The sequence below is a fragment of the Zeugodacus cucurbitae genome, chromosome 2 (assembly GCF_028554725.1).
Source record: "Zeugodacus cucurbitae isolate PBARC_wt_2022May chromosome 2, idZeuCucr1.2, whole genome shotgun sequence".
Lineage (NCBI taxonomy): Eukaryota > Metazoa > Arthropoda > Insecta > Diptera > Tephritidae > Zeugodacus > Zeugodacus cucurbitae.
In genome coordinates this window covers 66,541,335-66,562,144 of record NC_071667.1, presented here as the reverse complement: position 1 = coordinate 66,562,144, position 20,810 = coordinate 66,541,335, and the positions used below count along the sequence as shown (strand labels likewise).

The following is a 20,810-nucleotide window of genomic DNA, read 5'->3' as shown; positions in this document are numbered from 1 at the left end:
ACGCGTCGCATTAAAAGCCAATGTTTGCGCATTATTCGCTATGGCTTTTTCCATTAAATATTTATTTAATTAGCCAAAAGTAAATATTTAATGCCGCTTTGTTTAACTAAATACAATGAAATGAACAAAATTAGACTAAAAATTGTCCAAAATAAGAATTTTTTTGTTCGCGCATAATTCACTGGTATTTTGTGTACACGAAATTTTATGTTTTTAAATAAACAAATTACATAATTATTTTATGTGTCTAATGTTATTTAATTTATATTAGTTAATTTATTAAACATTTTTTACCTTCCATTATGTTTATTCAACAGTAACCCTTTAAAGAACTTTTTCTAATCCACGAAATAATTCTGACACTAAGATATCGGTACAAATTCAGGTTTATATGCACTTTATATATCTTTTTACTTCCAAAGCTAGTTTTTAACTCTCTAGGGTCGTCTCCTTTAGCCATTTACTTCAGTTCAAAAATTTATGAAATCGGATTATAACCACGCCCACCTCCCATACAAAGGTTATGTTGAAAACTATTAAAAATGCTTTAATTCTGTAAGCAAGCCACCGGAAACCGTAAATTTCATGGTAAAGTTGGTACAGAAGATCTGCACTCAAATTGGTATACAAAATTTTAAATGGGCGTATCTCCGCCCACTTATGGTCGAAAAGAATATCTCCGAAACTACTCCAATACAATACAATATTTTCCTGGCATCCCAATGATATTTTATGAAAATGGGCTAAATCGGTTCACAACCACGCCTACTTTTCATATCTTCTTCTTCTCGGCTGGCGTAGAAAGCGCTTACGCGGTTATAGCCGAGTCCACAACAGCGCGCCACGCCTCTCTCCTTTTGGCAGTTTAGCGCCAATTGGTAATACCAAGTGAAGATAGATCCTTCTCCACCTGGCCCTTCCATCGAAGTGGAGGTCTCCCTCTTCCTCGGCTTCCACCAGCGGGTACTGCATCGAAAACTTTCAGAACTGGGGCACTTTCGTCCATTCGAACAACATGACCACTGTCTTTTTATTCGCTGGACTATGTCTATGTCGTCGAACAACACATACAGCTCCTCATTCCATCTTCTGCGGCATTCGCCGTTGCCAATGTTTAAGGGACCATAAATCTTCCGCAAAGCCTTTCTCTCAAAAGCTCCTAGTGCCGTCTCATCGGATGTTGACACCGTCCACGCTTCTGCACCATAAAGTAGGACGGGAATGATGAGGGACTTGTAGAGTTTGGTTTTTGTTCGTCAAGAGAGGACTTTACTTTTCAATTGCCTACTCAGTCCAAAGTAGCAGCTGTTGGCAAGAGTGATTCTGCGTTAGATTTCAAGGCTAACATTATTATCGGTGTTAATGCCAGTGTTCATATACCACAACTTTAAAGTCGATCTAAATCGTTTACTTTACAATATATAAAGTAAGCACTAGTGAAGATATTTGCACAAATACTGCATTTATAGTGTCTCATCGCCATTCTAAAAATCACAGAAATTGGACTATAAGTTTACAAGGCCCCATATATCGAACATGAGGACTTCGGTGCTTCTAGTAAATTGTTTACGTAAAATATTGGGAAGCCTCTTAGATTTTTTGAAGAAGTTCAGAAGGCAATATTTGTTCTTCTAATAATATGTCCCCGTGCCAAAAATGTGTGAAATCGGGTCAATACATACCTAGCTCCCATATATCTAATATTAGGGTTTTCAAACTTTCAAAGGACTTTATACCATATATATGCCAAATATAATATGGGTCAAACTGTGTGTTATATTAATAAAATTAAATAAGTATAAAATGTTCGATTACACACGAACTTAGTCCTTCCTTACTTATTTTCTTTCCAATTTACTGGAAATGTTTTGTTCATGCTTTAAAGGCCCATTAAAGTCTAATATTAGGATGGCAAATTTCTCCTTTCGCCTTTTTGTCTTGTGAATTTTGCGGTTATATATAAAGCGCTACAGAGCTCGTATCTGGCAATACTATACAACTTTGAAAGGTCTTGACATAACCTACAAAACGACGATAAGCATGGATACTTTGGAAATTACGTCCAACAGTTATAAAGTTCAACTACAAATTAAAAATGTAATGAATACGATCAGAACAACTAGCAAAATTTTCAAAAATCAAATCCCAAAGTGGAAGTTTAATTCTTTTCTTTTAGAAGTTAAAAACTAGAGAATTTAAGGTCCAATTTTTTCAAATTTACTTCCGATTTTTCGTTAGGTCACACTATTTATTTATGGCTTTTATTAACATGGAAAAGCGGTTGTATAACTCGAAGCAGTTTGTGAACAACACGAGTTCGGACCTAACAAATTTCTCTACAGGGTAAGCCCAAACTCAAACACAGTCGATAGGAAATCCAAGTGTATTGGCCTACTCATTGACATTCTGACTGATTGACTGCTGTAAACCGATACTTACTAATTTATATTTTGAGGCAAATCAAAGTAGAATGTTTGGCAGCAAGAAAGCCAGCTGCCAAATATTGCTACTATAAACATTAACTTAAGCATATCTCGCATGAATAATATATAGGCATGTGAGCCAACATCTTAGAAATTACTATATGTACATATGTATGCAAAGCAAAGAGAGTAATCTTGGCAGAATCGACTGACAGTTACTAATCTTCACTAACTCACAATTTGTTTTTGCTATAGATATGTATATATATTTGTATGTTTATATGTTTGTGCGTTTGAAATTGCAGCACTTACCTGCCATTAGTTTGCCTGTAACATCAATCAAATCATTCTGGCAAGCCAAGTCCACGGCTGTGGCATAATTGTAATAGGAGAATCTCTGACAGATTTCAATGAAATTAAATTCCATCCATGCACGTTGGTAATCAATGAAATTGAAATCTTGTAGCAACATTTTCAATGTGTAAATTATGCCAAACTGTTGAGCGGCCAAGAGTCGTACGTTCGAGTATGTAAGTAAATATAGAATTGCCAAAATTGAGTAGAGTACATTAGAGTATAAGTATGAGTATGAATATAAATATGAGTAGGAATAATAATATTAAATTTCTAGTAACTTGATTTAATTCTAACAGCATATTTCGAAAATGATTGCATATTTTTCGGCGCTTTTGGTATTTAAATAATTTCACATTTTACTACACACATCGGTATACACTTTAAACGGAATTTATTTAGTTAAACTATTTTATTTAGAGCCGCTCATGTGTGTATGTGAACAAGTGATAAATCACTGTGTGAATTGCTAGCAATTCGGCAGTAATTGTAGCCTCAAAATATGCAAAACATTTCCGTGGCGCAAAAAGTTAGATTTATTTATTATTTGTATTTGTGTTTGCGGCGTTTTTCTCGCATGCCAACACCATTTTTTAACTAAAAAAAGCCGAATAAAAGGTATATTTAGTTATGTAAACTATGTGTGGCGCTTTAAAATAATATGTTTGTGAATTACATGCGTCTATATTTAAATGTTTACATTTTTTACATTTTGTTACGGAAGCTATAAACAGCTAGATTTGCAAACATTTCCTTTCGTAAAGAAACCCACTTGGAAATTTAAAGAATACGCCTCAAAACAGTAGCGAGGTTAAGCCAACCCTTTCGTGTTATGCCTAAATCTTCATATCTAACAGAGTATGATCTTACTAGGGACCCTAGATTCTAAATTCTTTATGTACAAATACTTCAGGTTGACAAAGCCCAACTAAAGTTCAAAAACTATATCGGGGTTAAGTAGTCTACGTTGTACTATGCGTAAATTAAATTTTTTCCAGATCATACATCACTGATGTACAAATACCTCAGATTGACAAAGTCTGAAATACACTGAATTTATAATGGATATGACCTTAAGAACATGGAGTTTGCAGTAAAAATATGACCTCCGAATTGTAACGATTATAAACGGACCGATATATTCATGACAGAACTTAAAGCAGACGTCATATGGACACGGCGATCTTCCAATGTATTCACGGATGTTTCGAAACCAGCGGAAGGATCGGATATGGAATTTAAAACCCCGAGCAATTGAGTTAACATACCACTTTGATCTAATCAAAACTGTTCTAATAGTCTTTGAGGAAATGTTGAATCAACTTCTCACATATCAGGTTATTTGTAAGATAACACTAAGAACGTATAACCTACTTATCTCCTCCTAAAGAGATACCCATATTCCAATACAAAGTTGGACAAAACCAAATAAGTTAAAGGTCACAAGACCTCTCGGAGCACGGTATGACAAGCAAACGAAAGAATGGACGGAACATATTGAGGAATTCCGGTGACCCTCTGCTATAAGAGGTAAACTCTTATTAGCTTTTATTTGAAATAGAGTTTGAGCTAATTCCACCTCAGAGAAAAAGATTTAGAAAATGGGTTCTTTGAATATGTTTTATGGAAAAATTAAGTCTTTGAGGGTTAAGAGTGAATATTCTCTTTACTATTATCATTGAGAACACCGTTTTAAATCATTTTCGCACCAAAAAACTATTCCAAGCATTTTCTATAAAAGAGAACATAAATCTCTCACATATGTCAGTGCACATTTCCCCACTGGGCAACTGTCAGCCATCAAATCCAGGAACTCACCTGTGCATTTTTATCCTCGAGCTCCATCAGTTTATTTGTCATGCGATACAAAACTTTCGCCAACAAACGCTCCTCTTCCGCGCGATGACGTTGCGGCAGCGCAATTGAAAAATCACCGTTAACATCGAGCGATGAGGCCGCTGTTGTGACTTCTGTGGCAGTTGTCGTCGACGGCAATGCTGGCGATGACGTGGCTCTGAATAAATTACGTAACGCCAATGGCAGACCGCTAAACAGACGATAGTCGAAAAAGTCCCACAGCAAATTGAAATTAGTTTCATAGGTGGCCGGCGAGAGCGATTTGTCGTCGCCAATTGCAGCAGCAGCCGCGCTCGCGGCGAAACCGAAAGGCGCAACACCCGAATTTCCACTTTTATTGGACGAGGTGAATATTTCGCTGTCATTCTGTTGTTGTAGCTCTTGTTGTTGTTGTTGCTTGCGTTTTGCATTTTGTATGATGAAGCGGCAGAGGCAAAGTGCCGCGTTTTCTCTGACACGGAAATCATCGTTGCCGATCAATTGCAAAAGTTCATCCAAAAATTGTGACTGCAAAGAGAGTGGGCGAAAAAGAAGCGATGTGATGAGTATAAAAAATAACGGTATGACGTAGATAAATAATGCAGTAGATAAGTAGAGCAGAAACGTAGTAAGAAATCAATATGAACACAGTGAAGAAATACAAAATGACAGAAGATTAACATGTTGTAAATGAAGAGTAGCGAGGGGGTCTCGCGAGGTCGTCAGGGGCTGTGAGTGAAAACTTCAAGACTGCATTCTCGAAATGTTTTTCCTACACTCACTGTAAGCATTCAAAAAAGGCCAAGTAGAAGGCCTGAAAGTCACTTCATTTAATGAGAACACGTACAGCACACGCACACACACATATATAAACAAGAAATGTAGATTTGTAATCTCATATGTGCCCTTGTATGAGTAGTGTGGCAAATTGAAAAACAAGTAAATGCGGAAAATGAAAATTTTTAGTAAAGCGACCTAAAACGCCTACCCTGCCTGCTTCATCCCCCACGCATCCACAAAAACCGGCGCTCAAATGAAGCACAAACGCGGAAAAACGAGGCGAATGCACACGAAAATCAGGTTGCGACTGACATGAATACGTTGCGTGCGTGCGATGTCCTTGTGGACGTCATACATCCACACACATGTATGTACAGGCATAAGGATTTCGTGTATGTGTGTGTGTGCGCGAGAGCATGTAATACGTTATTTAGGTGAACTGATAACTTATGAGCAGTGGTAGCTCGTCGTTCAAGCGGCAGAAATGGCAAAGGCCTTGCGAGGTTGCGGAAGCATACTTAAGTGCAAAAACACACTTATTTGTATGGGAAGTTGTTTGCAGATGTATATATGTAAATGCCGCTTTTAAATAGACTTAAATTGACTTCAAATTGTATATTTGACAAATTACAAAAGTTTTAAAAGCAGTTGCAGAATTACCTTAAAGACTGTCTTATTAAAAATTTATAAAATTTTTATTATCGTTGTTGTATTCAAATTACATTAGTTTGGACTAGAGAGTTTCCCAACCCAACGTTATCCATTACACTATTCGATAAAAATCGACTTTATTTCTGGATATATTGATAGATTGAGTCATAAGTAAAAAACATTGTATCTACGGTTTTCGAAGTTAGCTTCCAAAATCGAAATCTTTGGATTCGACAAAAGGACTTTTATAATTAATTATTAATAATTTTTATTCACACGGTTGATATAGCGAAGTCTTATATAAAATTGTTGCCTACATGTAGGCGCATTTATATTTTAGTAAAGACACATACATTTGATCATTGAAATTCAATAAAAAAATATTAAAATATTAATTGTATGAAATTTTAGACTAAAACCAAATATTACTCTAATGGAGCCAGATTTGATTCAGTTTCTTCGGCGTTTTAGCGACACAGTTCATAAGCATAGGATTGATTCGGCTATCGCAGTTGGAAAACAAACCGAAAATCGTCAATGAATACTAGATAAATGTCAACCAAGTAGATCTGAAGTAGAAATAGAAAGAGTCATTGGAAACCCAATTTGCCCAAAAATAGTTTGTGTGCCGATTTTCGAAGAAGTTTATTTAATAACAAGTAAGGAAAGGCTAAGTTCGGGTGCAACCGAACATTTTATACTCTCGCAATTTATTGAAGAAATTTAACCAATACATATATGCGGAATAAAGCTCACCGTATTTTTGAAAAACCTATAATTAGGTATATGGGAGCTAGGAGAAGATACTTTTGAAAAACCTACAATGAGGTATATGGAAATGTTATGACCCGATTTTAATAATTTTTGGAACTGGGACACACTATTAGAAGAAAACAATTTCCTCTGAATTAAATTGAGATATCTGAGAGATTTACCCATATTTTCTGTTAAAATTTATCCTTAGGCGCTGAGTTCAACATGTTCGACATCTGGGGCCTCGAAAAGTTATGGTCCGTTTTCGACAATTTTTTCACAAGTGAAGCCAGAGATGATATGCACTAATTGTGTAAAGTTTTATTCCGTTATCTTCATTGGTTCCTTATGTTTACATTATAAAGTGAAGGAATAAGATGGAATTAAAAATTGAGTTATAAGGAAAGTAGTAGTGGTTGTGAACCGATTTCGCCCATTTTTTGACCGTGTTATCAAAAAATATGATATACCGAATTTCATTCGAATCGGTCGAGTAGTTCCTGAGATATGGTTTTTGACCCATAAGTAGGCGATGCCACGCCCATTTTCCATTTTGTAAAAAAATCTGAGTACAGCTCCCTTCTGCTATTTCTTCTGCAAAATTTAGTGTTTCTGACGTTTTTCGTTAGTTAGTTATACCACTTTCAGTAATTTTCAATCTAACCTTTGTATGGGAGGTGGGCGTGGTTATTATCCGATTTCTACTATTTTCATGGTGTGTGGTAGGGTATGTAAGAGAACCGACTGCAGAAAGTTTGGTTTATATAGCTTTATTAGTTTGCGAGTTAAATACAAATAACCGATTTGTGGGCGGGGCCACGCCCACTTCCCCAAAAATATTACATCCAAATATGCCCCCTCTTAGTGCGATCCTTTATTCCAAATTTTACTTTTATATCTTCATTTATGACTTAGTTATGACACTTTATGTGTTTTTTGTTTTCGCCATTTTGTGGGCGTGGCAATGGTCCGATTCTGCCCATTTGATTGAACTTGATCTTCTTATGGTGCCAAGGAATATTTGTGCCAAGTTTCGTCAAGATATCTTAATTTTTACTCAAGTTACAGCTTGCACAGACGGACAGACGGACAGACATCCGGATTTCAAATCTACTCGTCACCCTGATCACTTTGGTATATATGACTCTATATCTAACTCTTTTAGTTTTAGGTGTTACAAACAACCGTTATGTGAACAAAACTATAATACTCTCGTAGCAACTTTGTTGCGAGAGTATAAAAAAATATGTATCGGTCGATGTGATCTAGAGTTCACTTGTACCCAGGACAACAACTTCTCAATACCAAAAGATAAAGATGTAGAGAATAAAAATGTCACTCGATTTGTAAGCTTTGGTAAATGACTTGAAAAAATTGAGAAAAATTCAGCCCTGAAGCAGATTTTTATAAAGTATTTTCCTTATTTTCGACAGTTCGCTTGCATCCCCTTTGTGGAAAGGGTTGGAAAGTCTTCTGTCGGAAGGTCTCAATCGCCACCCGCTTTAGACAACAGACCATAACAGTGTCTTCCAGGCAGAGGTGGCTGCAATCGAGGTAGAAATAGACACACTGCTCCGTAGTATGTCCTCATTTAGAGATGTCTATATTCACTCCGAGCGGCAATACTAGCATTGACATCGATGACAGTGCGCTCCAGGCTAATTAAAGAGTGCTTAACTTCCTTATCAATAGCCTCTAGCTACTTTGCTATTCAACTTGTGTGGGTACCCGATCACTGCGGAACCGTTGGAAACTGCAAAGCGGACAAGCTTGCAATATAGGGTATGGGAGCGTATTGGCAGTCCATGGTCCACTTGCACACGAGCGCTGGACTTACAGACATCGCATGAGCTCGCCAAGTGCTGGACAATAATCAGTATCTGTGATTTTGCCAGGTCCTTTTGGCCCGCTATGGCGAATAAAATGTCCTTCGAGCTGCTTTCTCTTAGCAATGTCCATCTCGGCGCTATCATTGGTATTCTTACTGGACATTGTCCGATAGGTACACATGCGGTGGGAATATGGATCCTGGCAGAATCAAGTTGCCAAAGCTGTTTGGAGGAAGGCGAGGTGGAATCATCTAAGCATTTCCATCCCCAATCCCCACAATTTTTCAGTCTGAGGTTGAAGCACTTGGGCGAACCTAGCAAATTGGCTATCGTGAGGGTCTTTCTGATCCATTAAGAGTTTTTTAGTACCACAAAGGACAGTGTGCATAACAGTCCAAGTGAGATCTTCTACATAAACAGAGAAGTTATCCTTTCCTTATTTGCAGTACCTACGTAATTTTACTAATATAATTTCTCTTTTCCTGGTTTTTGAAGAATTATGTAATTGCAATCAATGTGAAAACTTATTTACGGCGCTTTCACGATGCTTTCATGCAGACAAAGTAGCCCAAAATGAGCCAAATTTGTTCGACCATTATGAGCAATAACAACGAGGAAGTAACTAAAGCAAATATGCAGGCGTTTATCTTAGCACACACACACACACAAATGCATGTTAAGCAATAGTTGCAGCGCTTAATATGAGCACGAAGGCAGCCAACTTAAAAGCGGCGCTGGAAGCAAAACGCCGCCTAAGCCCAAGGATTCGGGCTGTAGAAATTGACTAAACGGCAGAGTGATGGAAAATTCCACAAAAAAAAAAGAAAATAAAAAAACAAGAATGGAGATAACGCTACATATGTACAAACATACAAGCTACGTATGTGAAGACGCGGAAGAGCGTACAGCGCAGCATGGAACAACCCGTTAATAACGGACTGCTGGCGTTATGTGCACTTTGACACACACACATGCACATGCACTTGCCGAACAGCTACACAGCCGCTGCCTTTGGCACACATGTGCGATAGTTATGAGAACACTCTGTGTAGGGAGTCGGTTGGTGCGCGGGTGCGTATGAGTAACATCATTACTATGCTCCATGCCATTTTTGACACATTTCCGTTTAGAGAATTTCACAAAAATGAAAGCGGAAACGAAACCAGCGCAAAGCGAGCACAACACACACACATATACACATACATAAACACATGCAATGCATGTCAACATGTGCTGGGCGTCGCGGCGCACGTAAAAAGTTTAAAGTGCATAAGCGATTTTCTCTTGCACTTTTGCACCCTTTATTATTATTTTTTTGGGTCTCTTTCGCACTCTGCGTTTATGCATGCTGCATATAGTAGGCTTAAAAGTCTATTTTAAGAATTCGAGTGTAGTCATCAGGCAGAAATTATTGTATTATCCTTCAACAAATTGCATCGGCTAAGTGAGAGCGGAAATTACATATTACATATGCATGGCGTGGGCGCGTAGCCGCTTGATTGGGGATAAGAAGAATTTGAAAAGTGAAAAAAAAACAGTGAAAAAATCACGAAATTGTAGTGCAATTTGAATGAGGCGAAATTGGCATGCAGCAACTAACTGAATGAAATGGCGGAGCAGTGCAGGAAATGAAAGCCTGTTCACATCCACTCTGGGAATTTAAAAAAGTTGAAGAAGCAGCAATCATCTCACGAGAACAAAATATTTAAATACTAAGGGACGACAATTTGTAAAAATAATTGTTTTTCAGATGGGTGAATATTAGCACAAAATTATTAAAATTGTAATTGAATAGTTAAATATAAATTTAGAGAAACCAGGATTTTTAAAAAATGTAAAAGCTTGCCAAATAGAAATAAAATATGTGATGTGTTTATAACACTAATATAATCATGGAGTTGCCACCAGAATTCAATAAAATCTCTCAATATGAAAAATAGCTTGAAACATTATTAGTAAGTTCGAGATAAAAATTTGAAATGCTTGAATTTAAGTATTAACAAAAACAGGGTTGCCATCATTTTGATTATTAATTTTATATTAAAAAAACTTGATGACATTGTCACCTGATTTTAGATACAGTTGAACTTCCATAACTCGAACTTCTAAAACTCGAAGTTCTCCATAACTCGAAATCTTGAATTGGCTATAGAAGTTAAATTTCATACAAATTTCCTTCTGTAACTCGGTAGTCTCTCTAACTCGAAGTTTTTTTGTGGATTATGGTGCTTCGAGTTAGGGAAGTTCAACTGTATTTAAAATTTACTATAATCTGCAATAACAACAGCCATCGTTTTTGATATCGATTAAAAATTTCGATAGGTGCTGCCTTTAAAAAAAATCGATAATTACGAAGATTAATAAGTCTATTTATTTTGCTCGTCAATTTATTTTATCGATATGCATATTTGACTTTATTTTATGATTTGGAAAAAATATGTTTGTTAAACGGCTTAAATTGATTAAATTTATTGATTTGATGATGATGATTGATTTGATTTTATTATTTTAACAATGTTTTCGGTACTTAATTATCGATACTTACTTAATACCGATAACTCGTTGGCTATTTATCGATAGATTAAATTTCGATGATAAATTATCGGTACATTATTATTCGATTAAAAACAATCCAATTAAGGGACTACCCCAGGATTTTCAAAAAATTTATTTTTAAAAATTTTTGCATTCATGTTAAGTGTAATATTTTGAAAATATTCTCCGAAAATGTGAAGTTTATCCGATAATAACTTTTCGAGTTATTCGTCAAATAGCAAAGAGGGCTCCAACACTCCAACACGGTAGTGTGAAACTTTAAAGGCGTTTTTCTCAAAACTATGTTTTTTGAACTGGTGTAAAAACTGTAAATCGAAAACCGCTCAGTAGACTTTAATGAAATTTCTACGAATTTAATTAATTTAATTTCTACAAATAAAATTTCTTATTTGAGGGGGGTAAGGTTTGACAACTTTTTTTTTCATTTTTTTTCTGAACCATCAACATCTCAAGAATATTGTGTTAAAGTTTTAGGTCATTCGGAGAAAAACTATCGAAGTTACAGCAGGTTGAATAACGGTACCTCCTGCTATCTGCGCTGAGAGTACAAAACTCTGAATCCATTTTCCCCATTATGTCATTTTTAAAGTCGGTGACCAGCCTACAGAATAAACTACTGCATCGATCGTTTTGAAATTTTGAACAAATATTCTACATATATATAGCTCCCGATGACGTCGAATTTTAATTACTAACAATTTTACAATAACAAATAATTCGATTTTTTCGACTAAAATCGTCATTTCGGCTTGAAAATGGTACCAAAAATTTAAAGATTAAAAAAAACTCGACGTCAATTGAAAGATAAACTAATAAACTAAAGAAAGCATTTTGATTTTGATGCCTTTACAGCATGATGCTGTAGGCTGGTCACCGCAAAAAAATTCTTTTCGAGGTGCCTGCAGAGATCGACGATAAATCCGTTATTCCTCGCTATTTTTTTAGATAAAACTTTTTTTAAGTATCCTTCAAATGTTGTACTTTCATATAATAATAAGTAAAATAAATCTACAGCAATAATTTTTTCTAAAAAAAATTCATGAAAAAAGGTCTTTTTTCGACGAAACAAACCTCACCCCCCTTTAATACAAAAATATCCTGGGACGGATCGAACCTTTTTTCAAAAATCTCGATTTTTTAAGACCAATTTACTGTAGATTTTTTCACAAAAATCTAGAAAAAAAATTCTTAAGGACGCCATTTTGTTATTTTTGAAGAAAAAAAGAAAAAAAACTTCGATCCGGCCACGGATTATCTATTTATAAAGCTTTTTTTAATTTTTCGTAATAATTTCAAAGCATATTATTTCCTGGAACACTTCATATAGCCATATATGAGAAGCTTTTGGCCAGGAAACTGCTTACAAGCGAAAGAATGCAAGCCAAAGTGCACAAAAACTACAACAAATGAACGCCTTTACAAAAGACATATGTATGTGTATGCGCCCAACTAAGAACGCAATAAAGCTAAATTCGAAATAAATGCGCAACTCTGCAATGCTAAGTGGTTGAAAGGGACATTGGCTTACCTCGTAAATGCAGACACTATCATCCAAATCCTTGTATGACATATCCGCACCGCACGCATACGCAGCATCCTTGGTGGCATTTGCACCATCACCGCCGGGCAATGTGGCATTAACGGTATTGTTATCAGTAACGAAGACGTCACAGCACTGACAACTGACAGGGTCGGTGGCGGCGTCTTGCAGCACTTCAGCACCACCGCCGCCGCCGCCGCCGTCAATGTCACATGCACAGCCAATCGCTGTGCCACAACAGTAGCCATGGCAATCGTTGCATGCCGCATGTAAGGCAGCATAATTTAAATTCGAAATAACTTCGGCGTATTTATTTTGAACTAACCAATATTTGTTGTAATGACATAGACGAAGTTTGCTCAACAGCAATTTCGGTGAAATGCGAAAGGCAGCGGCCAGCGGATGCGGATGTGGCAGTGCATGTGCATCAGTTGTATTGCCGGCTGCCAGAGCTGACGTCTGCGGCTGAGTGCCAGTATCATTTGTATGGACGACGTTCTGGTCGTTGGTGTTGTTGGTGTTGTCGTTGCCGTTACGATTCGATTTCGATTGCAATTGAAAATCATTCAAAAGTGCAGCTATAAGCGCATCATTATCGTTGAAAAGCGTTCGAGGACATGTCTTAGTAGTTGTTGCTGGCGATTTGCAGCTAACGTGTGTGCGAAAGCTACACTTTGTTGCATCGTTAGTGTACTGCTGCTGCTGCTGTTGCTGTTGTTGTTGTGGCACTTGGCCAGCGGCATTAGCATGGCATTTCCTGCCACTCTTATCAACTGCTTCAGCTGCTGACGCTGCTTTAACCGTACTTGGAGTGCTGTCGGCATGCGTTTGTTGTTGTTGCTGTTGTAGTCGATTTTGTTGCTTTTGCTGATGATGCGCTGCCGGCAACATCAAATATTTGGACACCACATACGGAAATATCTTCTCGAATGCATTCAACGCCTGTATGACCACCGTGTGTATGTCGTCCTGCAGACCCTGCAACGAAGAAGAAATCAAAATAAGCTGAGTTTGGCTGATATTAAAAGAATTTGCTTTTATTGTTCGCCTTGTTAGCGTTACTGCGCACACAATGCATGCACGCGGCCGCTACGCAATCCTAATGGGCCCAAGCCTCAAGGAAATTGAAAAAGGCCAGCTGCCTGGAAGGCAGGCAGGCGAGCGAGCGAGCGAAAACTTCAAGCGGATAAGCATTTGCAAATGTTTGCAAATCCAAACAAATACGAAATACTTTCGACAACTTAACTGGCAGTTTAGTTTCCTTTTTTCATTGCATTTTACTTTATTGAGAGCGTAATAAGTTATAAATAATTGAGAAGAGGAGCGTTCGAAGATAGCAAAGGAAATTGAACTTTTTGCGCATGGAACTCATCTTGAGACTTGAAAATAGTATCAATTATATTCTAAGGAAAATTATACTGTTGTGATATTCAAATAATATCGTCAAAGTTCAATATCTCTCTTTCATTAAGTTCAATATCTCTATGTAAAATCACACTGAAACTATGGTGAAATTCGAATTAAGAGCTGCCCTTAGGTACTGAGCGGCCCAAACTTCAAGAAGACGGCGAACAATGTCACATCGCTAATCAAACAATTCAATTTCTCCACCTGCCAGGCATGGAATGAGCTCCCAGACGATACTAAGCCCTTCTTCGGTAATTTTTATAAACTAATTCATCTTTTCGTGGAGGATGGGATCATGTGTAGTAGTAAGTGAGGAAAGTTTTTGATTGTCATTCACTTGGGAGTGGCCAGAAACGATTCTTCTCCACATGGTTCAAGCAGTTCATGACTTCCGATTTTAGACCAAGTATTCTCTGGGTAGCCAACAAACAGCCATTTGGAGGTGATCTAAAGTGAGAAGGCGAACCCGCTTCTGCGGTTGGTTGCAAACCTTTTAAAGATCATGATTAAAGGACATGCACCTGGAATGTCCGGATCCTTAATTGGGAAGGTGCCTCCGCCCAGCTGGTTGATGTCCTCATACGTCTTAAGGCTGATATCACCGTCATCCAAGAGGTGCGATGGACGGGACAAGGACGGAAAAGGTGGGTGTGACATCTACTACAGCGGCCATATAAAGAAACGCAAATTTAGTGTTGAGTTTGTGGTGGATGAACGTCTAGAAACAATCCGCATAAAAGCGAGGTTCTTCAACACATCGCCTTTTTTGGCCCACGCTCCAACGGATGAGAAGGAAGATGTGACCAAAGATACTTTCAATGAGCGCCTAGAACGCACCTACGATCACTGCCACCACCACGATATCAAAATCGTGCTTGGCGATTTCAACGCTAGGGTGGGTAAAGAGGAAGTCTTTGGTACAACAGTCGGAATATTCAGCATCCGTGACGAAACATCGCCAACTGGCCCGAGGCTGATCGATTTCCCTGGGGCCCAAAATATGATCGTCTGTAGCACAAGAAAATTCATCAAGCAACATGGCTGTCTCCTGATCGAAACACGCGTAACCAAATTGATCATGTTGATGTTCATTAAGCCACAATTATATGGTCCACATTATCTTTTAGGTCCCCATTAATCTTTAATTAAAGTACTAGATATATTCTTATATTAACTACAAATTGTAGATTTACTTTTACTTATAAACAGGACAATAGGTTCGCCATACTGTTCTTTATCTCATAACTGTTCTTTTTTCCCATCTTCTTATTTAATTTTTATATAAAGGAACGACATGGAATGAAACATGATAAAACGAATTGGAATTTGAATGAAAACTATATACAATTAGTGACCAAAAAGACCGAAAAATTTATCTTCATTCGTTTTTACATAAAGTAACAAAATGGAATAGAATATAGTGGAACGAAATGGAATGAAAATGCAACAATTAAGTGTTATGAAGTAAAACATATCCAAATGAAGCAAATTGATGCAAAAGGAGTGGAATGAAAGTTATGGCATGAGATCGAAAATGATACGTAACAAAATGGACAGTATAAATATGAAACTGTTCCTTTTTACCACCTTCTCTCTGCTCTGCAGTGGTAATTTTTACTAAGCTGTTGAGCATTTTTCAAGGAAAAAGAGTGTCAAAACAGTATCAACCTTGAGATTCAATCGATCTGTTCTCATACTAACAAGGAAACACTTGAACTCATCTAGAAATATGTACATAACGACTACAATAATAATAAAAGAAAGATTCAGCTTCAACACTTTCATTATCCACTCACCTTCACAAGCATCGCCAATAGATGTTGCACATTCAACTTTAAGCTAACGCGCAAATCCTTTACGTCCATCGCTTGCAGAAATCCACCAATAATTTGCTGAACGCCACCGCGCAGCATCGGATCGCTGTGATTATAGTAGAGCAGCACATCTGTCAGTTGTTGGTGTTGTTGTGTAGGCGCGTCTGGTGCAGGCCGTCTGCTAATATGCTCATCAATTTGCATCAGCGCAGTGACTGTGGCTGTAGCGGCGGCAATCGATTTGCGCTGCGATTTCGTGCGCTTAGGCGGACGCGGCGGCAGCATTTGTGGTGGCGCATCCTCCGCGGATTCGGTGACGCGATAAGGCGAGGAGTGCGACTGATTTGACGCGCGCTGCGGTTGCTGTTTCTGCGATTTTTTCGAGGCAATAATTTCCGATTTCGATAAGGATTGCTGCGCGAGTTGCGCAGCGGGTTTGCTGGACCCGACACGCATTTGTTGTGACATCAGCACCGGATCGGCACTCTTGCTGAGCTCCGTTGTGGAATGCAAAAAATAATCACATGTACTTTTGCCGAAATGATCGTCTTTGATTTCGAGCAGTTGCAATTCAGCGGGCAAATCATTAAGCACCGCGGCTGTTGTCAACGTGGCTTGGGCGCCGCCGCTCTTAATGAAGTCCACAGCATCCAAGTGCTCATAATCTTTACCCAAATTCGAGCTGCTGCCGCTGACATTGTCGTCGCTTTGCGGACTGGCGCTGGCGCTTGAGCTTTTCGACGAACTTGGTATAGTCGCCGTGGCGCCGAGCACGGGCGACCGCTTGCTCACAGCTAGCAACTCACGCGCGCTGATCTCCAACGGCAGTTGCAACACTTCTGGGTCGAAGCGCACACAATGCGCCAGCACCGACAGCGAAAGGCTCTTGATGGAGATGCGTATTTGCGTGTCATTCAGCAAAACGCTTGCTTGGCCGGTAAGCAAGAAACGCGCGGCTATCAAACGCGCCGTGTAGCGTACGAGCGATTGTTCGAAGGGAGTGCCGATTTTTAAGGTGAGCAGCGATGATAGACCCGAAGCGGACTGTTCCACCAACGTTTTGTCGTTCAAGAAGGGATTTGCTGGTGGAAAGGAATGACGTAGGGGATGCAGCAAGGTTAACAATCTCCAAAAATATGTGTTTTTCTGGTACAGGTAACTAAAAAAAAACGAAATCAAACATTTAACCTACCATTCGGTACGCGTCGCTCTCTTCCCATAGTATCAGTCTGTGCAGCCGTCCGCTCAGTGTCATATTCAGTCGCGCTTTGCAAACTGGTATCTACCAACAATGCCGTGGACACCGTGTCGTCATGCATGCCCAAAGAGGAACTGGCAATCGAGTGTGTATATGTATGCACGGAGTCAGATTGCGGATCCGCTGCGGCAGAATTACCCGAATCCAGCGCTTTATTACCGCTACTTGCTACCGATATCAATGAAATACTATCCGCAGGGGCCGTGCTGGGCGCCGCCGATGCAGTTGAGGCTACATCGAACTTATCGCTTGCGGTGGGTGGCGCGCTTTTGGTAGGCGTGGCACGTACAGCTGAAGACGGGCGAAACAGTTTGCTCATCGATTCGGAAGCTAAAAGGATGAGACAACAAAAGAAAAGTAGCAAATTAAATGATTTGTGTTTGCAGCAAATCGTCGTACGTACGGCAGACCAAAAGCACACATAATAAAAATAAAAGACAAACGAAAATGAGAATGTATCAAAAGTCGTGAATTTTTCGGAAAAGCAATTTGAAAAAGTTTTAATGTACTTTTACACTGCAAATTAACGAGTGAGCACACACTTAAACTAAAACTTGTAATTTCGCACATACTTCTGGACTACTTGCAACCAAAAGTGAGGTTAGGTTGTATGAAAATGCATGTAACTTTGAAAGTTTGAATGAAATGTGTATATGTGTACTCATATGTGTTTGTATATTCGTGAAGATAGTTCGCTTACTGCATTATTGCCCAGATCCATGTTTTGTGCGGCCCTATAAATGAGTTGCTGCATGCTTCAAAAGTTTGTGTGGTTTGACCAATGACCAAGTAGCATGCAACCGCTAAACATATTGCAACATTACGGATGCTGATGAATGCACTCAAAGAACGAGTAAAATGTGGTAATACAACGGGATGTGAGTGATAGTGATTATACCCAGTAAGCGATAATATTTGATATTTATGGAAAATACGAATCATTATATCGAATGAAACAGTATGAATTTTGAATGAAGAGAATATACATATAATGATTAAAAGTAAATAAAGGGATATCTTAAATATTTTTATATAAAGGAACGAAAGGGAATGAAACAAAATGCACTAAATTGGTATTCGTGCAAGGATTTTAATAAGAACTGTATACAATTAGTGACTAAAAGCGCAGAAAAATATATTTTCAATCGCTTTTGCATAAAGGAACGAAATGGAATAGAACATAGTGGAACGAAATGGAATGAAACATTCAAAAATTAAATATTGTGAGATGTAATATGTATAAATTATGTAAATTGATGCAAAGGAATGAGTGGAATGGTAGAAGTGGAACAAAATGAAAACTGGAACAAGTAAAATTAACAGTTCTAGTATGGCAACAATCAAGTAAGAAGTAAAATATAGTTATTATAAACATATTTGTAACGAAAAGAAAGCAGAAAACAAGGATTGTCACATAGCACAAGAAAAGTCTTTGGAATGAGATTTGGGTGTATCCGATTTCTTAAATATGTGATCTAGTGAACTACATAGTATTTTTTGATTAATATAAGACTACAATAATTTAAGAATAATCATATAGCAGAAAAATTATACTAATTTTACTTTTCGAATCCTTAGAGTAGGCAGATGGTTATAGTCTATAGTCTAAACAAAAAATATGTAGACAAATCATAAAGCATTTTTCCGTTGGGTATCGCCACCAGTACCATCAAATATATTTACCACATTAGTTGTGCTGTTAAAAATCTCGCGTATATGTACACATTAGTTGTACTCATACTCCCCTCTCTCTCCACACAAAAGTAGAGAGTACAGAAAGGCATGTTGCCACACAACTTTTTTACTTTATATTTTCTTAGACCAAACTATTTTAGTGACGAACAGATTTTCGTAAACTTGCCAGAGGCAAAAAAAAAAATGTAGAATAAGCACAGCAACACAATAGTTTAGTTGCTTTGATGGCTGGCAAAAGTTGCAAGTTAAGCGCGTAGTTAAGAGCGGAAATGCGCCGCTAACACATCTAACTAGGATAACTTTGGACACACTCAAGCATTGACAAATTCGCTGACTTTTAACTAACTTTTAAAAGCAAACCAACAGCGCTGATATCCGTTTCCCCCATCAAGTGCAGAGTTACGAACGACAAGCATCGTTATTTGGCAATTAGCGAGCGATCTAACGGGAAGGACATGACAAGGCCTGATGGCAGCTGTGTCAATGCATTTGAGTTTAAAGTTTGGAAAGAAACGCAGAAATTTGTTGATAAATAAAAAGTTTTCTATTTTTTTTTTTTTGTTGAAGGAATACCATTAATATAGTACGAGTATTAAGAAAAAAAAATAAAAACATATTTCATAAAAGATCCTTTATTATCTGTAGAAAGTAGACAAAAATAATATAACTGTAGAATACGAACTGATGAAAAGTTTCAAGGCCAGTAGAGATCTATGTTACGTAACTGGAACTATGTAGATTTCCTTCCGATCAAGTAATAACCCTTCAACAACGTTCCTCAAAACATATTGAAGAAACAAAGATGAACAACAACAAGTTATGATAGCTTAATAGGATCTAAGAACCTTAAGCTTCTGCTTTTCTTGAACTGGCTATGGCGATTGTTTAAATATATGTTTCCCTATTAGAATTAGACAAAGATAAGACCATCGGGAGAAACCAATGTTGAGATGGTGATCGAAAGCAGTTGTTCTGTTGGTGGTTTAAGGCAGTAGTCTGCTTTAGAAGTCGAAAAAAAGCGTATTTTAGTAATCTTTTTTGAAAGGGAAGGAAATGATTGCGGTAAACGGAATTTTAAGACGATGGTGTACTATATTTAAGGCTTAAAAAACAATATTTATTATTCAAAAATATTGCAATTTTTTCAAAGTTGTAAGTATTTTTCTGGAGCGCCTGGAATCTGCACTTGTAAATCGGTGCCAGTGATGGAGGTCGTGCGATGCATCCGAAACAGTCGAATCAATTTTTTTTTTTTAATTTTTATAATTTTTTTTTCTAAAAAGATACCGAAGAAGTTATAAAATTCCAAATTTTTTCGTGAAAAAAAAATCACTTTTTTAAGAAAAAAAATTGACTTTAAGTTGCAAAATAAGTAGTTTAAATAAGACTTTTGTCCAACTTTTTTAGTTCAAATAGAAGATAATTTAATACTGAAGCTGGATCACTTTGGTTTTTTTTTCGATCGGACATATATTCTGTTTGCTATCGTTTGGCACCGTTTTCTAACACTAGTGAAAATGAAAACTCGAGAAAACGCGCTTTAAAGGTCTGCCTGAGCATTCGCACCTGCTCGACGGTCGGCCACTAAAACTGCTCTAGCTTCGAAAATATGTCGAATTGGCCTCTGAAATTTTAAAGACATATTCTTGGATAGTTTTGGAAGAGATATAAAACAAAACAAAAAAATCGATTTTTTGAAGCCTGTAAAGCAGACTACTGCCTTAAGAATTGAAAAGAGGAGGATTCATCATCAGGTGTTAAGGCTGACAAAATAGGCCATAAAGCTGTGGTATCTGTTCTCACCGACTGTTTCAGCTTCTCTAATCAAAAATTACACTTTTATGGATATATTTTTAACCATAATTTGACATTTCTCAGATATGGTGCGCAAAAGCTCTAGTTTCCTCGCAGTCT

At 37.6% G+C, this 20,810-nt stretch overlaps 1 protein-coding gene across 2 annotated transcripts in view; it reads right to left on the bottom strand.

Moving 5' to 3' along the window:
* Nucleotides 1-20,810, bottom strand: part of LOC105217216 (uncharacterized) — a 154,120-nt gene that overhangs the window by 109,375 nt on the left and 23,935 nt on the right. For both annotated transcript variants that reach the window (XM_054225839.1, XM_054225840.1), the window contains 5 exons: nucleotides 17,136-17,531; nucleotides 15,926-17,025; nucleotides 12,711-13,700; nucleotides 4,596-5,141; nucleotides 2,736-2,919 (listed from right to left, as the gene is read on the bottom strand). In XM_054225839.1, coding sequence (XP_054081814.1) covers nucleotides 2,736-2,919; nucleotides 4,596-5,141; nucleotides 12,711-13,700; nucleotides 15,926-17,025; nucleotides 17,136-17,531 — 3,216 coding nt within the window. The remainder of the gene's footprint in view (nucleotides 1-2,735; nucleotides 2,920-4,595; nucleotides 5,142-12,710; nucleotides 13,701-15,925; nucleotides 17,026-17,135; nucleotides 17,532-20,810) is intronic.